Genomic DNA, 21976 nt, shown 5'->3' with positions numbered 1-21976 from the left:
GCAACAGCTCTCAGGGCATTTTGGGTATTAGTTATGTTAACCCACAAATATATTAGTCAATTGTTTTTAAGGTGCTCTAAAACTTTTCATTTAGGGAAGGGGGTGTAAGTTCTGATAAATAACCATGGTTCATTTATTTACCTAATGCAGGCAATGGCTAAATTTTATAAGTAAGACCAAAGACCCTTCTTTTGTCATTTTGGGGGTATATCAATTCTCAGCAGTTAAAGGTTAAGTCATTGTAGATATTGGTATATCGAGCCAGTATTACTTTTGATTCTTCTAGAATAGAGGCTGCATTTATCATAAGTTTTCACATTCAATTGTACTAGCTTGCATGCATTTGATAATAATATTACAGGGTTCCCCAAACCAGGTTAATTTATAGTATGGATATCTGGCACTGCTCATCAATTATATAAATAGGGAAGGTCATCAATAGCAGTGTGTGTTAGACCAGGGGTGGAGCCTTGGGCTAAAACAAAGAAGGATAAAGATTCTGATGGCAAATATACGGGGGTTGATTCATTGAACTAGTTCAGAAGGTTAGGTACTTGGAGGACCCTCTCACATAATTACTCACACACGATGGGGTCAATGATGTGGGTCAAATTAAGCACACGATTATATATGGTATAGATAAATAAGTGGGATATCTAGTTACTCACTAGCATCTTCATCAATACTACTCTTACTAGTATTTGGTTTTTTTCCTACCCTGTATTTCGTTGAGATACCCAAGAAATGTTAGAGCAATGAAGCAGACAAGGTATAGGCTAAACTGATGGGAAACAAAACGGGTACTTCAAATGGGAAGGGGGTATCATGCGTCCAAAATTGATAGGTGAATAATTGCAATATTGTATCACTCGAATGGATCACACTTGTCAGAGTTAGGAAATTAAATTTCCATCATCTTCATTCAGGGGCCCTTGGGGTGTTTTCTCAGATGGAGTGAAAGCAAAAAATTTCCTTGTAAATAATAACGAAGCATATTTATAGTCCATAGAATTGGGTTTTCCTTTTGGCAGAGTCACAGTGGTCAGCTTGAAGGTTCCTACCCCCACCATGTGGCGGTGGGCAACCTGAATGTATGTCTGCAAATGCACACATTCATCAGGTGCCCATGTGGCCATATCGTCACCTTCAAGTTGGTTGTGAAATATGATGTTGACTGTTGTTACGTTGATGTTGACTGTTGTTACGTTGATTTGATAATATTTTCATAATATAAATAAATAATATGAATAATTTAAAGTAAAAAGAATGTTGATGTTGATGTGTCGGTGGCATGATTGTGAAAGCCAACCCAGCATGCTACTTGCCGTTTCGGACGACACATAAAATGTTGTTGTAGGGGGTGAGCCCTGTTGTCTGGCGGCCCCAAAGTTGTTGTTGATTGTTGAAATACATTTATCTGACCACTGTGGCCAAAATCTGCCAAACAATAAACAATAAACTTATATTGTGTTTTTAATTCTGAAAATATTTATAATCAATGTCGCAAATACAAGCATAGGGCTTATGTAAGCCCATGCATATTATGGATGTCTGGGTAGGATATTCCATAAGACATTACTGTCTTTGATAACGGAAAAAATGCATGTAAAATGTGTACAATGTCATAAAAGTCTCACTTCGAGGTGTTTGTATAAATTTGGTTTTGAATGCACTTTACAATTTGTTAGCCAGCAGAACAAGGTGACCTCACGAGATTCCAATACATAATAACCAAAAAATAATAATGATGTTGCCAGGAAAATACATTTAATTAATTGATCACGTTCTTAGTGTTGAAAATTGATTCCATCCTGAAAACTACAGCAAAACTCGAACAATACGAACACGAATATGGACTATTTACGGTAATAGCAAAGTCGTCTTGAATCCCCAGCTATTTGAATTAAGGGGGCCGACTATAGTTTTATTGTGTGAAAACTACAATAGCGAAACTCTTCATTTTTATACCATATATAACTTATATTAACTTCAGTGTACATGCAAAGTTTGGGGGAAATCTACCATCCAGGAATTTTTGAGGCACCGTCTCAAAATAAAGATACATTTACTATAGGATTATATAGAAAAATGCCAAATTTTAGCACTTTAAAGCAAACCATACAAATACCACAATAGACATTTAATTCAAACTATAACATTTGATTATTAATACTTTATTATACAATATATGTAAGAAACACAAATTTCTACCGTCTTCTTTCCAGAGGGGGCATCTCAAAAAATGAAAAAAAAAATCAGCAAATTTTACTATTTTAATAGAGTATTACGAAATATGACGTACACAGTGGATTCACATGAAAACATGATAAAAATGTTGGAGATATTTTCAAATTTCTATGCTTTAAATTTCAAGAGCTTATGTTTTTACTTTTTCCTTAATAATATTTTTATTACTCTTTCTTTAAAAGCTACAGATTATCATAACGTCAAAACACACTGCAACGACGTCAACCTACCTATCAATTGCAAAATCGCTTTAAAAAATCAGTTATATTAAATTTTAATTCAATTTTATACCTATAATATCTTAATTTTGTTTAATTTTAATAATTAAGCAAAAAAAAAGTTGCATTAAAAACAGAAAATACGCTTCATTTCACTATGATGCACGAAATATTGCGCAATGGAAACTATAGTCGCCCCCTTAAATGAATTTCTTGTACGGTTATAACGAATAACAGATAAGCGAAGTAATTTCATAGGTCCCAGTGACTTTGCTATAACCGAGTTTTGCTGTATACTTATATTTTTGCCCCGGGTTTGATTGCATTGCAGTCATGATGCAATACCCATGTTCTCCCGAGTTGCAAATAACGTGCACACAAACAACCCCACAAGTTTTCCGCTAAGCAATTTCAATAATGACCATCTAATTAAAATTAGATGTTAAATCCGCTGGCATACTTGAAACACTAATCACCTTCGTTCTGCATAACATAACTTTTACGTTGGCTTATTGTTATTGACTTTTAGCAGTTTATTTAACCTAAAAATGTTTATATAAATTATTCCTTTCATTTGGTATTGTATTTAATTAGTTCTAAGACATAACACATAATCATATCAGGATTCAGAACGAAATTTGATTACAATATACCATGCACTTTGCATTATAAACTACTTGATTCATATAGACTTGAATTCACTTGCAGAGAATTAAACGTGAAACAACGCAAGTTTGCCTTCCTGACGAAACTGACTTTATAATCAAATGTGCACAAAACAACCCATCGAATCGTCGAAATTGTGTACCAAAATTTATGACGAAAGCAAACCCGTGACCTACCCTAAATGAAAAATGAAAGTTTCATACAAACATTGTAAGAAAAAAAATCGTCAGATTGGGATAATTTCGTAAATGAGTAAATGAACCTGAAAATGCAACTATTCTTATTGATAAAAGATATAAGTGTTTATTTACTAGTACGTGCGTACTACTAACAAAACGCTATGGATAAACTTCATAAAATAAACCTGAGTCATTAACACAATTAATTATTTTATTAAAAAAAGGGTGGGAAGATTGCTATAGATTTGGCTTTAGATCCTCCTATATTGATCAGAGAGATGCAACCCGACACATTCATTGCACAGGTTAATCTGACAACGTTTGCAGTGACTCTGTAATGCATCTGTTTGACACAGGTCACATAGGAGGATGTCTTGACCACTGTAACGCGGGTCCATTATAGGTGTCCGTCACATGATGATGGGGAAGCTGCAATTTCATTATCAACAATTATCATGGCGGAAATTATAATTTGCTAAATTCAATTTAACAAGGCCGAGCCTTATTCGAGTGCGCATCACATTGCGCAGCTTTTTTTAATTTCATGCAGTCATTTGTGTGACAGTATTGACTGTACACCTTTGCATATTATTTTAATTTCAATACAAAATTAACATTATCTGTAACTCCTTCCGATCAGAAAATGTGATTTTAAGGCAGATTTTGAAAAAAGAACGTTGAAATGGCTCTAACAACGTCACAATTTTCGGATTTTGTAAGCAATGCATGACGTTAAAGAATGACCCGCTTGTATGTTCAAGACGTCTATGGATATTATTATACTTAAGACTGATGTCATAACTTCCAAAGAAATATACTAGCAATCTTAAAATTGCTATTTATGCCAAAAAAATTGTAAAGATATGTATTTATACCGTAATATGGCAATTTTAGAGGTATTTGGCTTCGAAAAATAAACTTAGTAACTACTACCTAGACCAATCAAGATGGAGAACTTTTTTTTTAAATTTTACAATTTGGTGACTTTTTACATTTACTTTCATGTACTTGAATAAAGAAGAAATCCCTAGGGGAAAACTACACAAAATAAGGAAAAATTGTAAGAATTTTGCGATTTTCCAACGAATTCCAATAGGGTCCAATAGTAAAGTCTGACAGCATTTAAGATGGCCCCCTAAGAAATCGAGGTGGTAAACATTCGATTTTTTAATCCTAAAACAATAAATATGACGGTAAAAATTAATTATCAAAAAATAATCAAAATCCCCAGGGCAGAAATAATAAGACTCGGCTTCGTTAAAGGAAAGGAAACATAATTCAGACAACCTTTTGTCGTGTCACTCTATCAGCATATTATTTTAAAAAAATCTGAAATATTACTCTTGATATAAGAATAAGCATAGTAAACTTAACGACATTTTATAATTTAACTTTGAAATTTATAAGTTACATTGTCTTACCTTTAATTTCAAAATACCTTTCTATCTGGCGAAAAGATAATAGCAATATATTTTTTTATATTAGTTCTAGCTTTCGAGGTACTCTGGGGTCACATGAATTAAATCAACTTTATACCTGCATGATATCCAAGGTATCCTTAAGAGTGAGAATGAAACCTTTCAAATATGTTCAACGATAGTAATTTAGATGTATCATCATCTAATCTACTACAAAATTGTTCATTTGAAAAGAAGGTGGGCGTATCTTGCGTGTGATCCGTAGGAATCATTTATACTAAACATTTTGTTAAAATATCTATGATTTACTTGCGTGACCATAGCTTGTCAGATTTAACGAACAATCTTTGGTTATTTTTTGTTAAGTTTAAAATACCATGATTTTAACATGTGTGACAGTTTTTAGCTCTACTGGTAAGAGACCAAAAGAGCCTATGTGCTGATAATGTGACCGTCGTCCATCTGTAGGTCTGTTTACATATTGTTAAAAATGCTACTCCTCCTAAAGTTTTGGTCTTATTACAATATAACTTGGCACACAAGTAGATTACATTAAGATACAAAATTCAATTTATCGGTTTTTGATTTCGATGTATGATGTTTCCGTCGCTACTAAAAATAGAAATTTGTGAGAAATACTTTAGAAGTTCAACTCCAAATACAGATTTAGTCCGATTACACCATCATGTTGCAAGTAGACTACATTGAGATACATATTTGGCTTTAATTTTTTTTTTATTTGGAGAATGATCTTACAGTGGAAACTGAATTTGAAAAATAGGTAAAATTTTAGTAAAAGCTACTCCTATTGTTCTGGTCTTATTGTAATCTTGCTACAAATTAAGATATCTAATCAGGCTAGATAATTATTATACTATTAATTGCTATTGTAAAATATCGACCATATTAACGCACTTTGAAAAAAATGTTAAGATTTATCAATATTCCTTCAAAAAACCGGTAAGATAAATAACAGATCCTGGTTTGATAACATGTTTATGATAAAGTCACTGTAGGACCAGTGATATTGACGTTTTAAATATTTAAGGTTTTGATAAAATAAAAGGGAAAATGAAAGGGTCTTGAAAAAAAGAGTGACAATTGTTTAAGTTCATTAATTCGTTTCTTCTCCTTTTTTTAAATTCTAGTCTTTGATAAGTAGATGTAAAGGTGTATTGGGGGCACTAACAGAGGACAGCTTCAAGCAATTTAGCATTTATTATAATAAAAAGGGGCAAATTTGATTGTTCAAAGCTATGAAAATTCTTTCTCTCTCATATGTTTTACTGTACTTAAAATTTCTAGTTTTCATCTGTTTTAATTAACTCATTCATTATTGAACGTTTTCAACGCCATACCAGTTAGGTAAATACATAATTATATGAATGCTTTGAGTATAGCATAGACATCGAGACTGGGCGAAGGGCCAGGGGTGGGAATGGGTTATTATTATAAGGTTTATTGCTCCCCTCCCACGTTTGTTAACGACACCTATATATTGGAAAGATAAAGATTTGAACTGAGGGATCTTAAACCCGTCTTCTCCTCTTTTCGACGGGGGTAAATCAATTCATTTTTGAGGTTAGGGTTAGGCTTAGTTTTTGAAAGTTAAATAAAAAAAATATTTCCATGACTAAAATATGATTTTTTTTCAAAGTGCGTAAGTGTTTCCATGGTAAAATATATTGATGCAGACTCTTAACGCACTTTGAACATTTTTTTCAAAGTGCGTTTAGTTGGTCCAAAATTTAACGCACTTTGAAAAAAATTTTCAAAGTGCGTTGATTTTGTTCAAATTCAAACGCACTTTGAAATTTTTTTTCAAAGTACGTTGCCACAGTGCATGTACATCAATGTTGAAGTAAAGTAGAAGATTGGATTGGATTTCACTCTGAATTTATCTAATTCAAAATTTTAAGAAATCAGTTCATAAAATGAACCTGACTAAATGTTAAATTAACGTCTCATGTGGCAATGGAATCAAAAGTTTGTCTTCTAGTGCACGGAACAGGCATCCCTTTTTACCGAGTTATCACCGCTATGTATATAGTTGATTTCAAATGGAACAAAAAGGCATCACATTTACACTGTTGAAAAAAGCTAATTTCTATGGTCTCTGAATGTTTTCTCTAATTTCTTTGGAAATAAATGCCCGTTTCTTTGAAGTAAAATGTACAGAAATAAAGTTTCAAAATCAAAGAGAGAAGATCCGGAAATTAGAAAAACATGTTTAAAAATGACTCACCGGTATTATATATATGTTACAGTAAATATGTGTAACCAGGAATTTCACGTATTTCCTGAATTTTAGGAAATTCATGAAATTCCTATTCTGCTTAGGGAATACACGTATTTACTAATTTCAGTAAGGAAATACAGCTAATTACTTAACTTTTTCAATACTTTTTACACATATTTACTGACTGCGTTTTTGTGGGATAATTTAAAATTTGAATCATAAAATATGAATAGATGCACAGTATAATCAATGTTCATATCAGTGAGCATACCATATGTGAATAAATAATATTTGAAATAAACTTTTATTTATGTATAAATTTTAAAAATGTATTATTTGTAAATATTAACTTAAAATATAATGATACTCTGCTTTCATTCTAACTGGAATGTGTTTTCTATATCACAACATACTTTATCTAATTTTCAATTATTTTTATATTTTTATCTAAAAAAAATAAAATCGCTTACTGGCATTTCTTATTTTATTTATATATTCATACAATGCTACAGTTTTTGACAGTAAATTTAAAACCCTAAAGCATCTTACTTACAAATAAAACAATTTTTATGCTTTATCCTCAAAAATGAAACAAGCCGCCCACCTCCTCCCCTTGTACAATACACATAATGTAACGAAATTAAAGTCAGGAATTAAAATTAAAATTTTACTTTGAGGAATTTTCCACCCTAACAATTTTAATAGTTCAAAATAAAAAAAAATGAGTTTAAATGAACTGAAAATTGCAAAACATATGTTTTACCACAAAGATGTGAGACTCGAATAAACAGAAGTACCCCTTATATCACCATTTACAATTCGGACATTTTTCATAAACATTTAATAAAAATTATTTAAAAACTATTTCAAATACATTATTCTGATGCTAAATGATCTAAATTCATAGCTTCGTTAGAAATATTTTTGAAATGTGAATATTAGAAACTTCATTTACTTATGAAGAAGTACAATAAAGGAATTCAAAATTAATGCATAACGTCAACTTTGTAGAGACAATTCTTATCAAATGCTGCTTTAAAAAAGAATTTTAGTATTTGTATGTTTACTGAATGTTTTAAAGGATATGTATATTTTATCAATCCTGCTTTGTTCAGTAAAAACGTGTAAAATTGGCTAAAATTTTCAGTAAATACACGAATTTTCTAGCTATTCAGTAATTACATGTATTTCCTAAAACAGCCAGTAAATACATGTATTTACTGGGTGGTTTAGGAAATACATGAAATTCCTGATTTCACATATTTACTGTAACATATATACCACTACCACCATTGCTTCAAACAAATGTATATAACTGTACCATGTGTACGTGTACATAAAATGGCGTATTCAAAATTTCGGGCTATCATTCGGTATGAGTTGTTGGCGTAATTATAAATTAGGGCTACACATGTCCATTCAGAATATTGTATACGTAATTCTTAGCGGTATTCATTTTAATTAGCGTATTTCATTTGCGCCAAAGCCGCTTTTATATTTAGCCCGATTTCCAAAGTACACAAACAGTATGTGATGCTGTGTATTACATTTATTTAATTATTATTGCGAACACTTTATGTTGCAGTATGTCTGAAAGCTGAGAAAGTACAATTTACTGATTTAATTAACCACAAACTAAAAGAATAATAAAACGCAATGATAAATCATTTAAAGAAAAGGATGATATACAAACAAATTCATTCATCGCAATTAAATATATATTTTCATCGAAATTGATAATACTGATGAAAAAAGTTCAAAATCAATCCTGTTATAAAAATCGTGATATCACATTATTGTACCATTCTCACTTCAGTCATTTCATGTAATCTCATAAAACCCGAATATTGAAAAAAATGTGTGAAAATTCATTACGACGCCATTCCAACAGCATTGTTAAACGGTTGATGAAGAGTTTAAACTGTGAACCTTGTGTGAAGTGCGTGGCTGAAATAGTTGTAAATGACATTGACTGTAATTTTAGACAAATTTTAATGAATTTTGACACCTTATGATACCTCTTACAGAGATCAATTTGATACGGATATGCACATAGTTACATAAATGTCAAAGTTTTGTTAACTTAATTCTTGCTTTCTTGTTCATAATTAAGGAGGAAAATGAAGTATAGTTTCCTTTAACATGTAAAAGCTGAAGGCAAACTTTAATAAAAATATCACAAGCTGTTAGAGAAAACCTTATAAACATACGTGAAAACAATACAGCTAAAGTATTTACCTTCTATTCCTTGATCGTTTAATACGTACTACGGAGTCCTTTTTTAATTATTTTTTTTCAACGTCTTAAAAGTTAAATTTGATACCTAAAGAATATATGTAACTTTATTTATGGTTTTGTCATTCTTTTTTCTCGTCTTCAATATCAGTCATCCGATAGCTGAAATAAGCTACATAATATGTAAAGAAGTATTGTCAAAAATATCTTCTTTTATCGTGTTATTATAATAAAGCCATTTGTTCATTAAAATGTAAACAGTTGAATTAGGATTTATTTATTTCAATATTTTAGAAACAGAATAACTTAGAAATATTTCACGCACGAAAATCTATGAACTTTTCATATTTGTTATATAAAGATTTTTTTAAAAATCATTTTCTTTTCTTTTATTTTTCCATTGTTCCACCGGAAAACAAACGTTTGGAAGCGGGTTCTTCTTTACGCGTGAAAAATGATACTGCAGGTGATGTTCTAATAAAGTGCTGTTAACGAATTGCCATTCATCCGTAATTGTTGATCAAGTTAAGGTAAACTGTTAAATAACTATGCGTTTTATCATGAAATTAATTACATTTCTTGAAACTACATGTATTTTTTCATGTAGTTAAGGTATTCGATGTATTGAAGGTAATTCGAACAATTTTGAATAATCTTAAACTCTTAAAAATACATTGCTAGATGATGATATAAGTTAAATGAACCAAATTCAACAAATGTTCTATAATAAACAATAAAAGCTTTGCATTGGAGCAATTAGGAACAAGTTTCAAAATTGTCTTGTCAAAAACGGCAACGTACGTGTAATGAGTAATTTTTTACAGAGGGATACTGGTAGTTTGATTTCAAATGTGTCCATGTCATTTTTCCCGACGGACAGGCTACAATATGGTATAAAGTTCAACATGGAATAATAAATGAAAATATCCAAGGTTATTTGTCACCGAGTTTTATACTTTCAGGAATCTTTCAGTTTCCTATTACACTTCTCAACTCAAAATACAAAACTTTGTTATTCCACCTGACAGTTTGACCGTCAGATTAATTAGAACATAATTATTGAGTTTTTTATGAATAACAGATCTAGTTTATGGTCTCATCTCCTATAAAAGATTTATAATGGATTGCGGACAGAATTTCACAACCTTATTTTACACTGTAAAAAGAACTCAAATAACCTTAAAAAGGGGCTGAACCTGTAATCCTTTAAAATGTTTGTTCGATCTGTTATTATATGCATATGGTTCGATTGTTTTATTGACTTTCCATCAATGCTTAATTGTCCTATCATCACATGTTCAATTTCTATTCAAACTCTATTAACATGATTAACACAAATTCAAATTGAAAATGGAGAAATTTCTTTGCATTAAAAAGTAGCAAACGAGCAAGCCATATATTTGATAGAAATACAATCTAACAAATTATACCATTAACCACTATTTTGAATGATGAATTCAAACAGTTTTCTTAGGTACATGCCCCTGAGATCACAATTATACCAAGGGTGCTCAATCTGATCCTCCACCTTACCTACTGATAATTTTTCAAGATATTCTTAATTTAAATTCATATCACCAATACATGTTCTTAGACATAAAATCAGCCTGCGTTACCAGGGGTTTTCACCATATGCATACCGTAAATCTGGAAATTTTTATGTTGATTTTATTTTGCGAATTTGGGTTAAAGTGGTGTTGATTAATTTTAACGTTTCAAAATTTTGCGAATGACCACTGCTTTGTTTACAGTTTCTTATTGGTAATTTATTTTAAGGAAAATCATTTTGCGAATGCAATGAAGTCGCAAATTTGCTAAAAATTTGAAATTAAATATATCCTGGAAACATAATGTTGTAGGATTTTAAAATGAGTTCAATAACACAACAGTTACAATGATATTTAACAATGTCATATCAATTGTGGGATACAAAATATATAAATATAAAATGAAATGTAGGTTGCAAAACGAAATAGTAAAATTTTATGCAAATGCAATTTTTTTTTTTAAATCGTCCATGTACATGTATCAGTATTATGTAATAGCAAAAAGTGAAATAAGTGTTAAATCTAAGTACTATCTTTTAAAAAAGCTAGCAGAAAAACTATAATTTTTATCTTTTCTATATACGTTGTAATTAAATTGATATTTTATCTATATATTTGTTTAATGTTTAATATGAAATAATTTTCATAGAAATATCTATGTCGTTTTGTGAAAATGAAATATTAGTAATGATAAATAACCATGTTTTTTCTCTATTGTTTTTTTTGTATATTGAATATTGAAAAATACACCGATCAAGGAAGCTCCTGGCGACCCAGGTGAGGTATTAACCTAAAAATGTGTTGTATGTTATTGCAAAAAATTGTACAAAAAAATCTACATAAAATTTCCAGATTTACGGCAATAAAATTTTTTTATATTTTTCAAGTGAATATACAAAAATTACGAAACATAATTTCAAAATTTTTCTCATCAAAATTTGCTTTAGAAGAGGTCTATAAAACCATATATAGACATTAAAAGTATTAAACTCAGGTCCTTCATTTAGTGGAACTCTTCAACTCCAGGAAATAGCCCAACAAAGTTCAACTACGTTGCGTATAACCTAATTAACCTTAAATATAAAGACAATGCATATAGATTCTGAGTTATTGTGTCTGCCAAGTAGTTTTTCCAGGCAATAGAGATTGTATTCTTTCATAACATTAAGAAACCAACAATTGTACTTATTATTAATTTTATGTTTATAAAATAGCATAATTCAACTTTTAAAAAATTCATGTAAAATTGTTATTTAGCTATTATCTAAATACTTTAAAAGTCCTTAATATCACCTGTCTATAATTTCTTGGTTTGAAGAAAAGCTAGCTTTAATCATTTATCCCTGTTGCATTTATTTTCGGTGTATATAAATTGTTAATATTTAAGAATAATTTGTACAGAAAATCTTAATGCATTTATGCCTTGCATATTTTCTCCAAACGAGGCCTTAAGAATACTCCCAATACCAAATGAGTCAACACCTGGAGATACGGACATTTCAGTTGAGTTATTCTGCCACACATTGCGGTCCAAAAGTTTGCTGTTGTGCTCAGTAAAACATGAATGCCGTATTGAGTAAATAAAATCAAATCTGCATGTCTATAACAGTTTTTTTTCTTTATTTCCTGCTACTCAGATTTACGCCAAGGGTTATATACCATTAAAAGATAAAAGATAATGTATATATCAACAACTTGTAATAATGCTTTTGTATGTTGTTCAACGTCCCTCTCGAGAACTTTTCACTCATATGGAGACGCCACCACTTGCCGGTGGAAGGCTACAAATTTTGTCCTATGCTCAGCACTCAGGGCCTTTCAGCAGTGAAGGATCTTTTTCATGCCAGCACCTACTGCGATACGGGGCCTAGATTTATATGGTCTCATTCGAAGGACCAGTCTCCACGTCCTGCAATGGGATTCGAAACCGCGACGTAAGGATTAACTTCATACTTCGTGACTCTAGAGCAGACGTTCTAACCACTGCGCCACTCGGGCGACTAATGATGCTTTTGAGTAACTATAAAACATACTCTATCATTTCTCATTTACATTCTTCCAAAGTTTGTATATTATATTTTCCAAAATGTCTTCAGACAGAAACTTCATCTCTTTTCATACGTCTCACAGATTTTTATAAAATTACAGTAGGAATTTGTGAAATAAAAGTCCAGAGTACTTGTCAAAAGGAATTTTTGTTTTACGAGTGGGGAAAATGCTTTAAAAAATATTGTTAGCTTTCCGTTGATTTAAATAATGAAAAATACATGTTTAACAAAAATTATAGAATTGTCTCTCTTCGTTTTCTTAAAAAATAATGTTTTCTGAAAATTCATACAAATATCTATAAAAATATTGTATATCATTAGAATATTTTAACTTTTGAAATTGACTTGAAGGTAGGTGGGAGAAAATACTATCGTTCGCAGTTCTTTAATATACTCTCGGGACATTTACTCCTAACAGATCGAAATGCCAATATTTTATATATTTCGATGTCAGTTAATGGTTCTGCTCTTCTTTACTTACAAGTTTCATTTACCCTCGCCTTAAAAACCTCGATATGAAAAACCTCGATATGAAGAATTTAGAAATAAATTATTTATATATTAAGTGTTATTATTTTAAAAAACGATCAGCTATTGAGTTCTACAAATACTAAAGAACTGTGTAACCTGGGCAAATTTTTGTATTTTTCTTATCAATTAAGAAATGATGTTTTAAATAATAATAATTAAATGTTATTGTTATGCAATTAATACATGTATATTGTATAGCCTCTACAAATCTTATATATGAATATTGTATACCTATGAGATTTAAAGTGGCACAGTGACGCACGAAGAGGAAAATTGACAAATGTAGAATTTTCCCATGACCTCTGTAAATTTTGTTTAATTCCTGAAAGTATTAGGTTTCAGAAAATTACAGGTTTCAGAACCTAAAAATTAAATTTTCATAGGGAAAAATAAAAGTAAAAATAATTTTTGTCTGCCCCAGAGCAAAAATATTGAAATTACCCTTTCCTCCCTGTTATACGCATGCGCAGAAAAGTGTTGAATTAGTTTCCATAGTTACCATGTATATTGAATATAAGTAGACCAAAAAATGTGATGAAATCTTTTTAAAAAGTTTTTAGAACATAAATCTCACCTATGCATGCTCCAGTTGCATTTTGTTTACAAGTTTGAGCTCAGAATAAGAGTAGTGTGACCTTGACATATACGAAACAACGAAACGGTAGATACAACCTTCGTTTTTCCGGCACTTATATTGTGCAGTCAATTCTTGCAGTTTAATTGTCATATCTTCGCTATATACTTATAATTTTTGTAAAGCTTTCTCTGTATGCTACAGAAATCTTAAAATTAAGGTATGATTTTGACTCACTGTGCCGGTTTAATGTCTCCGGTTCAAATAAAATACAAAAAACAAAAAAAAAATTCCTACACTAAAAACAAATTTCAGCAAATGTTATTCTATTCAGAAAAATGTATTGTTTCTATGAGTCTTTTTTCATTTTGAGTTTCAAGAAACGATTTCAGCAAATTCATGTCAGTCAATATATATATATTTATAAATTTAATTTTCGTCTATTGATTCCAATTGAGATCCAGATATCGGGACAATGAATCAACAAGGAAACTATTTTTTTTATTTATTTATTATTATATAATAAGTCTTGACAAAATGTACAGATAATATACAAAATTAATCTTCATATAACACAACTTACTTTTTCCGCCTTATGATGACATCTAGAACTCTCAATTCTAGCTAATGTTATAATGAATTAGGGTTGGTTTTGAAACTTAAAATAAATCTCCTCATGGAAATGGAGCTATTGCATGTATTTGATTTTCTTAACTTTACCACTGCCCCATTCGGCCACAAAGAGGTTGTCTCTTGTGTCTACACACAAATCCCAAGAAATGTCTAGTTTAAGTCGTACGTAACGGAGAAATTGGCCGCCCTGATCTTGTATTAGGATACAGTTGTTGTAACAGTTTGCTATTTGGATCTGACTCTGACTGTCTGTTGAGATCCCGTATGGATCAACGGATTTTTTGGATGCAGTGTAACAACCAAAATATCTAAAGTTGAGTTTAGCAGCCCTATTAATCATAACAAAGGTACTTGCTCCATTGTCAGCCACACAGATATCCATATTTCAGCTCTCACTGATGTATTTAATGAAACCTAGTGAAAACAAGGGTTTTCCTTTTTCATCAAACTGATTTAATTGTTTCTCTATGAAGATTTCAGAGTAACGGATAACTTTTGATTGTTTATGGTAATCACTAATCATGTTAACGAGGAGATCACCAGAAGAGGTACTACAGAGACTGTAGGGTTTCCACATTTAAAATTCTTAAGATTCCTTTCTCCGTTGATATTCTGATTTGTTTAAAGTTTATGATTAAAGGTCAGTATAGAGTAGATCCCCACTTATTGTTTCAACAATGTCACCAGGAAAGTCCCCTAGCTCAGTTTGAAATGACTATAATACATTCCCACGTAAAATGTAAAGTGTCATGATTTTGTCTTCTCCACATGTCCAAATGTGTTTATCACCGAGACATTCATTTCATACCCAATGTCTATAGTGGTGATGAGCTCTGATCTGGCAAGCAGAGGTTTGACTGTTAAAGAGTCAGACATGAGATTAATTTGTTATGCCTGCTTTCTTGGTTTTTTAAAATATATTTTTCTTTCATTCAATAAAGTAATTTCTGCATAGAATCAGTCGCACATGCATTTTGTCCTTTCTGTAAGTGAACAATTCACGCATGTAAAAAAAAAAGACAGGAATGTCATATGCATATTAACAAAAGAAACTGGTTTTATGTCTGTAAATGAATATTGAAAACGTCACACGAGGACAATAGTATTCTGTAATTTTGATAAATCCTACATTGCTACGGTTGAATCGGCGATTTAATTCACAGATTCACGATAAATCCATGCGGTGTTTACACGTGTATTTCTCCCTACGGCTGCATTTCATTTCCGGAATTTTTGGTAATTATCATGTTTTCATTTTCGACATTTTTCATATACATTTGTAGTACTTTTATTAACAGATCTGAATACATTACTTATGAAAAATTTAAAGAAAAAAACATACATAAAAACATTGAAATCCATTACCTGAGTTTTGTAAATCTATCAATGACTGGGACATAAGTGCAAAATTAAACTCTCACTGACATTTAATTTAGTGCACATTAGATATGATAAAAACGTTATACTCATCAAACTCTTTTATTTAGAGCTACTTTTATGTATATATATGTGTAGATGTTTTTAATCAATACTCTGTAATAATACTTTTAAATTCCCTTTTCACTTACTTAGAAAACGTTGACTTGTCGCACAGGTAAATTCCGGAAATGAAAACAAAATTATGTCGGAAATTATAACAAAAAATGTCGGAAATGCTATGCATATTTCCGGAAATGAAATGCAGCGCTCCCTACTAATTCAAACATCGAAGATGCTGCCTAAAACAGTATACTTAATAATTGATGAAAAATAAAGTCATTTTATTTAATAAAAAAAAGAGTTGCACCCCTACTTTTTCCCAAAATAACTTGAACTGTTGAAAATGTTCATTGAAAGTCTGGGTGCCCCCACCCCTAGCCCCCTACCCCCACCCCAGTTTTTTCTACGGTAAAGTTATATAAGTGAAACGTAGTATTTTAAATTCCTTTGATATTATTTTTACAGATAAGTTCATTTTATAAAAAAAACATCCCTTTCAAATTATCTGCACCCTATGGTCAATATAGAGTTTTACTTCATAAAACAGAACATTTTATATTGCACTTAAAGACTTATATAGGTGTACATCCTTAAAACTCTCTACCCAGATTAAAATTGTTTTAATATGTAGAGCAAGTATATGTATGGGAGTCCCCATGATTGTAGTTCCCCAAGTTTAAAAATATCTCCAGATGTGAAACCTTCAAATACCGGTAAATATTTAAAAGTTCATGGTCGATAAAATAAATATATTTTTAGCAATAATTATATACAATATATAATTAAATAACTCCTAGTAGAGTTTACCATATTAATAAGTTCCATTAATACTATTCAAAAGGGTTATTTTTTTTATTGTTGAAGAAAAATGTCTAATTATTAATTTATTGTGAAAATTAATGTTATAGAAAATCAATAAATCTGAATAAAATAAATTTGTGCTTGTCTACACTCTTACAAAATTTTCCTGTAAATTTATTTTTGATTTCATGGAGATGAGGGAAATGGGCAAAAATAGAGTATGATGTATTATAATTCTCTAGAACTATATAGCTAGAAATGACGAAAACTGACTGATCATATAAATATATACTATGTTAAACCTTTTTAAAATGCCAAATTTCTGTAAACATGTCAAAAACTTTATTACAATAACAAAACCATCACCATAATTTTTATTTTTTTTCTTTATTCTGATGAATGACAAACATACAATATACATATGAATAATTTAAATGAATAATCATATCACTCCATATTCTTCCATAAATCGACAACAGAAGGTGCAAATACCCATAACGATAAAGAAAAAAATATGTCTACATATGTTAAAGCCTCCATACTTAAACATCCCACTCACTTTAATTTACGGTTAAAATTCAACTCATTATCTAAGCATCAACCTCGTATTCCGTTAACCAACTATTATTCGCGTCATCTTTTATTTGCAAAGCGTCATTTTCAAATCAATGCGCGACGATTAATTTCAACGAGTGACAAAACGTTCTTCTACAAATACTTAGCAAACAAATTGGTTTCCGTCTATTTGAATTCGTCATTTGAAGTAGGTTGCGGGACATGCGAATATTTCTAACACGCAAATAATACTTGGTTTCCAGTAATCTTCTTTGACAGAGTGTTGTAACTGATTTGATTTTAAACATGTAATTGCTTAATGGTAACTAAAACTACAAGTGATCACCACAGGTATGTTACAAATTCTAAACATATCAATCCTCGGACTGATCAATACACACGAATGATACAGGGTATAAATCTATATAAAACTATGATGATAGTGAAACAACAATGACAATACCATCACGCAATGTAATTCCATTGGAAATTGCTGTATGAGATTTGTATTACCGTATCATTGCTGTATTTCTAAACTTCATAAAGATCATCGACATATCATCAATTACAAGTAGTTACTTTTGTTCATATTTCGCCTCAAAATATCCAAGTGAGTCAAAGATACCACATATTCGGACAAATATATTTCATACGTAAATATTTTACTAGAAAAGGAAGTCAATGATTATATAACAAACAAATGATGATAAACGTGATGAAATTTCAATCGTCAACTTTAAATACTTATGACCTTGTCAGCACAAATAACCTATCACTGGGTAAGACATTGACTATCGTTTTCAGTACTCGCTGTTAGGCCATTATTCATAGACTAAATAGTCTACGATTTTTACAAGTATATTTTTTTCGATCATGACAATGAGCATGCGGCAGGTGCAACTGGTCGGCAGGTGATGATCACTCCTCAACGGCACCCAACCACTAGATTTTGAGGTCTGAGTCTGCTCTGCTTCTGATTAATAAAGTTTTGATTTGACTTTCGAGATTATATTTGTTATTTTTATATTGCATTGTTTATTGAAAGGTTCTTGTGATCATCACTACACTTATTGGTTGTTAAAACAATCATGTTAATACACAGATACTGCATGGTTATATTTTATTTTTACACGTATTTGATTTTCTTCACTTTACAACTCATATCCTCGGCCACAAAGAGGTTGTCTCTGGTATCTACACATAAAGACTATGGGTGCTCTAGATCACAGTTATCAATGTAACGGAGGAACTGTCCATCCTGATCTAGGATGTGGACCCTTCGGTTATAATAGTCTGCGATGAGGATCTGACTCTGGCTGTCTGTTGTTATTCCATGTGGATAGAATTCTTCCTCCTCGGTAGTAAAGGGATGACCAGTGTATTTAAATCGGGGTGTTCCTGCCTGATTAACCACCACTACAGCTTGAGCTTCACAATCAGCCACACAGATATCTAGGTTTCTGTTTTCACACATGTATTTAAAGTACCCAGATGAATACAGAGGTTTACCTTCACTATCAAACTGAATGGTTTGTTTCACTATGGAGCCAGCGTAACGGACAACTTTTGATTGTTTATCTTCATCACTGTCCATAGTAACCAGGAGATCATCAGAGAAGGTACTACAGACATGGTAAGGTCTCCATCCTTGCAGTTTTATCACCTTTTTTATGTGTTCATTCTTCACTCTGTTTACAGTTCTTCTATCAGAGTCGGTATAAACTAGATCTCCACTCCTTGTCACTGCTATGTCACATGGAATTTTCCCTGACTTCGTTTGGATTGACTTCAGTAGTTCGCCCTGGAAATTAAAGAGTTTCATAATATTTTCTTTCCCACATGTCCAAATTTCTTCATCATTGAGCATGGTAACGCTGCACATTTGCCCATAACCGGTGTCTATGGTGGTGATGAGCTCTGGTTCATCAAGCAGTGGTTTGACTGGAGGACAGGATACAGCTTCTGATGTCTTCATTGTGTAGCCATGTTCTTCTGTTGTAATGGATAATGCTGACAGAGAACCAAACATTTGATGGAGCTGTTCTATGTTGATCTGATGGGGCGAAAAACTTGGCAATGTAACATTGACCTTAGGGGGTAACCTTCTGAATTCAGCATTCCTTGATTTGTATGCGGAGGTTAGGGAGACATCATTGGTTTCAAGTATTTTCCTCAAATCAAGTATGCTCTGTTTAACATCAAATGCAATCCGTTCGATTTCTTTTTGTCTCCCGCTTTCGCGAAAGCGAGGGGTCATTAAATCTCATTCGTCTGTCCGTCAGTCTGTCCGTCTGTCAGTCTGTCCGTCTGTCAGTCTGTCCGTCACTAAAACTTTAACCTTGCCCATAACTTTTGATGTAGTGGAGCTATGACTTTCATATTTCACATGTGTTTTTCTTGTGACAAGACCTTTCTTTGGGTACCACCAAATTTGACCTTTTGACCTTGACCTTGGAGTTTGACCCACTTTTACACAAAAACTCCAAACTTTTACTTTGGCCATAACTTTTGAATAGTAGATACTAGGACTTTCATATTTCAAATATATATTGTTTGTGGCAAGACCTTTCATTGGATAACAACAACCTTGACCTTTTGACCTTGAAGATTTACGCACTTATGAAAAAACTTTAACCTTGACCATAACTTTTGAACGGTGAGGATTAAGGCTTTCGAACTTCACATATGTAATCCTTGTGAGAAAACCTTTCATTGGATACCAACAACTTTTTCCCTTTGACCTTGACCCTGGAGTTTTAACTACTTTTAAAAAACCCTAACTGTGGTCACAACTTTTTAACAGTAGATACTAGGTCTTTTATATTTCACATATGTATTTCTTGTGGCAAGACATTTCATTGGATACCAACAACCTTGACCCTTTGACCTTGACCTTGGAGATTTACGTACTTATGAAAAAAACTTTAACCTTGACCATAACTTTTGAACAGTGAGGGTTTAGGCTTTCGTACTTCACATATGTAATCCTTCTGAGAAGACCTTTCATTGGATATTAACAACTTTTACCCTTTGACCTTGATATTGGATAATTTATAAACAAAACTTTAATTTTGGTCACAACTTTTGAACGGTAGATACTTGGACTTTCATATTTCATATATGTATTCTTTGTGGTAACTCCTTTCATTGGATATCAACAACTTTGACCTTTTGACCTTTATCGTAATGTTTTACGTACTTATGAAAAAACTTTAACCTTTACCATAACCTTTGAACAGTAAGGGCTAGGGCTTTCATACTTCACGTATGTAATCCTTGTGAGAAAACCTTTCATTGGATATCCACTTCTTTGACTCTTAGATCTCGACCTTGGAGTTGACCTACTTTTAAAAAACTTTTTACTTTGGCTATAACTTTTTAACAGTCAAGGTTAGGGTTTTCACCCTTCAAAAAAAATCAACTTCAGTGTTACTTTCTAAATAAATGACATATACATGTAATAGGATGTTTATATTACACACAATATGTCATAAAAAAATAACACCTCACCCACAAAGACTCCGAAAGCGGGGGACCACGATTCTTTGAATTTGCATGTTCATGTTTATGTAGAGCAGCCACGTGTTTAGTTTTCATCTGATCAATTTCAGATTTCTGTTTGTTGACAATGATGTTAATTTCTCTTTGCCAGTCTTCTCCTTGTTTGGTGACAGATGTTGTCAGTTGTTTGTAGTGTTTTTCCAAGTTGACTTTTTCAGACTTTAAATGTATCTTAATTTCTTCATATGTAGGACAGATGTCTTTCTCTAGCTCTTTAAGACTTTCTTGCAAATCATTTATTTTTAATCTAAGTAACTGCAGGATATCAGATAAATCATGTCTTTTATGTTTCCCAGAGGAGATGCAGGTAGAACAGACAGGAATGTCACATTTCTCACAGTAAAGTTCACAATGTTTCTGGGTGTGGTTTGGACATTTGGGGTATTTAGGTGTAGACGTTCTAAGTTTGTATGGCACAACATGGTGTCTTTTTGATGAATCAGAGAGATGCTTTCCAACACAAGATTTACATGACAAAGTTCACAATGACTCTGTAATGCAGCTGTTTGACACAGGTCACAGAGGGGGATATTCTGGCTATTGTAACGGGGGTCCATCATATGTGTCTCAGTCACTTAATGCAGGTGGTCCTACAATATTGTATATTAATTATAATTCTTGATACAAGAGTTTAAAAATAAAGTTAATTAAATTGAATTAAATAAGCTTTAAATTCACAGGTGAACTGTGTCTTTGATATGTAGTTAGAATAGATCATGCATAGCGACTTCTCCTTAAGGCGTCACTAATTACACATTTATAAATCATCAGAAATATTAAAAGAATGAACATAAAACTATAATAAATAAAACGAAGTTTTACAAAGTTATAGTGTTTTACCATCTTCTGGTATATAATTGTTAGATTTTGACGTACTTTCAGGTCACAATCATAATTTAAATACACTGTATACCGGCATATAATTGAGGGTTTTGATGTATTTAAGCTTGATATACAATAGTTGTACTTTAGAGTTAAACATCCAATATCCTAATCCATCTAAACATTTTGTAGAAATGGTTTCCTTTTCATTTGTTGAAATAAT

At 31.6% G+C, this 21976-nt stretch overlaps 1 protein-coding gene across 1 annotated transcript; it reads right to left on the bottom strand.

Moving 5' to 3' along the window:
* Positions 1–18577: 18577 nt before the first annotated feature.
* On the bottom strand, positions 18578–21353 carry LOC134265090 (uncharacterized). Its single transcript, XM_062747327.1, has 3 exons — positions 21270–21353; positions 20953–21186; positions 18578–19558 (listed from the first exon to the last, which is right to left on the bottom strand). Exons 1-3 carry the CDS (start codon positions 21351–21353, stop codon positions 18578–18580), a joined length of 1299 nt encoding a protein of 432 aa, XP_062603311.1.
* Between the last annotated feature and the right edge of the window lie 623 nt (positions 21354–21976).

This window comes from Saccostrea cucullata, unplaced genomic scaffold (assembly GCF_032062105.1).
Source record: "Saccostrea cucullata isolate Sc308-1 unplaced genomic scaffold, CSIRO_AGI_Scuc_v1 ctg2176, whole genome shotgun sequence".
NCBI classification, from domain to species: Eukaryota; Metazoa; Mollusca; class Bivalvia; order Ostreida; family Ostreidae; genus Saccostrea; species Saccostrea cuccullata.
This window is presented reverse-complemented; position numbering and strand designations above follow the sequence as displayed.

Excerpts from the sequence above, each read along its gene's own strand:
- LOC134265090 (XM_062747327.1), bottom strand. The coding sequence starts at position 21,353 with ATGTTGTGCCATACAAACTTAGAACGTCTACACCTAAATACCCCAAAT. Across the intron at positions 21,187-21,269 it reads GAAACATTGTGAACTTTACT|TTACTTAGATTAAAAATAAA; the intron begins GTGAGAAATGTG and ends GATATCCTGCAG. Across the intron at positions 19,559-20,952 it reads ATCAGATGAAAACTAAACAC|AGCATACTTGATTTGAGGAA; the intron begins GTGGCTGCTCTA and ends GATGTTAAACAG.